Source organism: Dysidea avara, chromosome 2 (genome assembly GCF_963678975.1).
Source record: "Dysidea avara chromosome 2, odDysAvar1.4, whole genome shotgun sequence".
Lineage (NCBI taxonomy): Eukaryota > Metazoa > Porifera > Demospongiae > Dictyoceratida > Dysideidae > Dysidea > Dysidea avara.
In genome coordinates, this window is record NC_089273.1 from 19660185 (window position 1) to 19662946 (window position 2762).

Consider the following 2762-nt stretch of genomic DNA (forward strand, 5'->3'; position numbering starts at 1 on the left):
ATGGCCACATTTAATAAATATAGAGTTTCAAAAATAGGACCTCGACCGATAGTTGATGTGTTAATAGGGCTGGATTGTTCTGATTTACATTTTTCTTTCAGGGATATACGTGGTGAACCAGGCCAACCTGTGGCTAGACTTACACCACTTGGGTGGACTTGCATTGGACCTGTCTATGATGAGGGACAGGCTTGTATGACTAATTTTGCTAGAACTTACTTTACCACAGGGGACACTGATGTCAGCAAGATTGAAACTGTATTACAGAAATTTTGGGAAGTCGACAGTTGTAGTGGAGAAGTGAGTTTCTTATCTCCTCAGGATAAACTGGTGTTAGAAAAGACAAAAAAATCAATTCAATTTGATGATAGTCATTATAGAATCTCCATACCATGGAAGGGAGATTCAGTGCATCTACCTGACAACTATTCTGTGGCGGTGAATCGTTTGAAGAACCTTGAGAAACAACTGGCAAAGAATCCTGAGGTGGCCAGGTCCTACCAAGAGACCATTAAACAACATTTGGAGAGAGGTTACATCAGGCAAGTTAATCCTTCGGAGAAGTCCCACAGACAGTGGTACTTACCACACTTTGCGATAGTTAAGAAGTCAAGGTTGACAACTAAAACCCGCATTGTATTTGATGCTTCTGCTCAATGTGATGGAGTGTCTTTGAATGATGCTATACACCAAGGGCCAAAGTTACAGCAGGAATTATATCAAGTTCTGCTACGTTTTAGAAAGCTCCCAGTAGCTTGATATGTGATATAGCTGAAATGTATTTACAGATCAAGCTTTATCCACAAGATTGGCCTAGTCACAGGTTTCTGTGGAGAAATTTAAGTTTGGAGGAAGACATAAAGGAGTATGAGTTTGATCAGTTAGTATTTGGTTTAAATTGTTCTCCGTTTTTGGCACAATTGGTGACACAACATCATGCTAAGATTTATCAAGAAAGATACCCTATGGCTTCTGAAATTATATTAAAGTCGACCTATATGGATGATAGTATAACTTCAGTTGTGAGTGAAGATCAGGGAGTACAACTTTATCAAGAGCTATCCGACCTTTGGGCGGGGGCAGGAATGCATGCCCATAAATGGCTATCAAATTCTGATGTGGTTCTTAGTCAGATTCCATAGAATTTATGAGATTGACCTAAACAGTGACCCCTTACCTTCAGTCAAGACACTTGGAGTGATGTGGCTAGCTATGGAGGATGTGTTTATGTTTAATTCTAAAATGATGGAACAAAGGTTTGAGTTAACAAAGAGAAATTTTTTGAAGAAAATTGCAACCTTGTTCGACCCATTGGGCTTTTTTCCCCTTTTGTAATACGAGCAAAAATGTTAATGCAAGAAGTGTGGGTACAAGGTGTAGATTGGGATGAAGAGTTACCACTGGATACATCTACACGAGTGACAACATGGTTCAGAGAATTATCAAGTTTACCAAGTGTTAGAATTCCAAGGTGTTTACAGTTGAGGAAGGAGGTGAGCTCAATTGCAGTGCATGTGTTTGTGGATGCTTCACTGGAGGCTTATGGTGCAGTAGTTTATGTAAGAGTCAAATATCAGGATGGAAGTTTATCAGTACGTTTAGTTTCATCCAAGACCAAGGTGGCTCCACTTCAGTCAGTGAGTGTACCACGTTTAGAGCTCATGGGAGCTGTGTTAGGGAGCAGGTTAGCGACATCAATTTCAGATGCTTTAGATATGGAGAAACAATCCTATACTTTCTGGACTGATAGTGAAAATGTTCTATGGTGGATTAGGGGATACAGTAGAACATTTAAGTCATTTGTTGCAAACAGAGTGGGAGAAATACACTCATCCTCCTCTCCTGATCAGTGGCGATATGTTCCAACAAAGTTAAACCCAGCAGATTATTTGACACGTGGAGTTAAACTTATGGAGTTAGTAGAGTTGAGGATGTGGTGGGAAGATCCAGAATATTTAAAAGAAGATGAATCCCAATGGCCAAGAAATGTTGTTGACAAGAGACCTGCATCAGCTGTAGAAGAAGTTAAACAGAAATATACAATGAAAGAACCATCAAAAGAAAAATCAGCCTTTATGACTACCACAACAAAGATAATTTGGCGATTACAACCAGAACGTTTCTCCAGCTGGAATAAATTAACTAGATTACAAGCCTGGGTTATGAGATTTACAACAAATTGTCGTTCTCACCAGCATGAAAGATTGTTAGACAAAGGGATAAATTTGGAGGAAATAAGGGATGCAGAAAAACTAATTTTGAAGACAACACAGAAAGAATGTTTTAAAGAAGAGTATACAGCCATAATCGAAAGAAAGAAATTACCTAAAAATAGTAAATTACTCAGTTTATGTCCACGACTGGATGATGATGGGGTGATGAGATCAGAGGGCCGACTAAAGTATGGTGAATTCCTTCCATATGATGTAAGGTATCCTATTATCCTGCCCAGGAAAAGTTGGATAAACAAACTTATTGTGAAGCATCACCATGAGTTGGGGAACCATAGTGTGGGTACTAACCAGATATTGTCCACTTTATCATCCAAATATTGGATTGTGGCTGCCAGGGAAGCAATCATTGAGTGGGAGAGAGAGTGTGCCATGTGTAAGAGGAAGAAAGCAAAGAGGACAGAGCAAATAATGGCACCTTTACCATTGAATAGGCTGACAACATCCTTGAGGGCTTTTGCAAGAGTGGGAGTAGATTTTGCTGGACCATTTATCACGGTACAGGGTCACTGCTTTCAGCCGAATGATTAA

At 39.6% G+C, this 2762-nt stretch overlaps 2 protein-coding genes across 2 annotated transcripts; both read left to right on the forward strand.

Moving 5' to 3' along the window:
* LOC136247907 (uncharacterized) lies at nucleotides 1-1142 on the forward strand. The gene is made up of 2 exons (XM_066039727.1): nucleotides 1-723; nucleotides 789-1142. Exons 1-2 carry the CDS (start codon nucleotides 1-3, stop codon nucleotides 1140-1142), a joined length of 1077 nt encoding a protein of 358 aa, XP_065895799.1.
* A 204-nt stretch (nucleotides 1143-1346) lies between these two features.
* Nucleotides 1347-2762, forward strand: LOC136247908 (uncharacterized). The gene has a single exon (XM_066039728.1). It carries the CDS (start codon nucleotides 1347-1349, stop codon nucleotides 2760-2762), a length of 1416 nt encoding a protein of 471 aa, XP_065895800.1.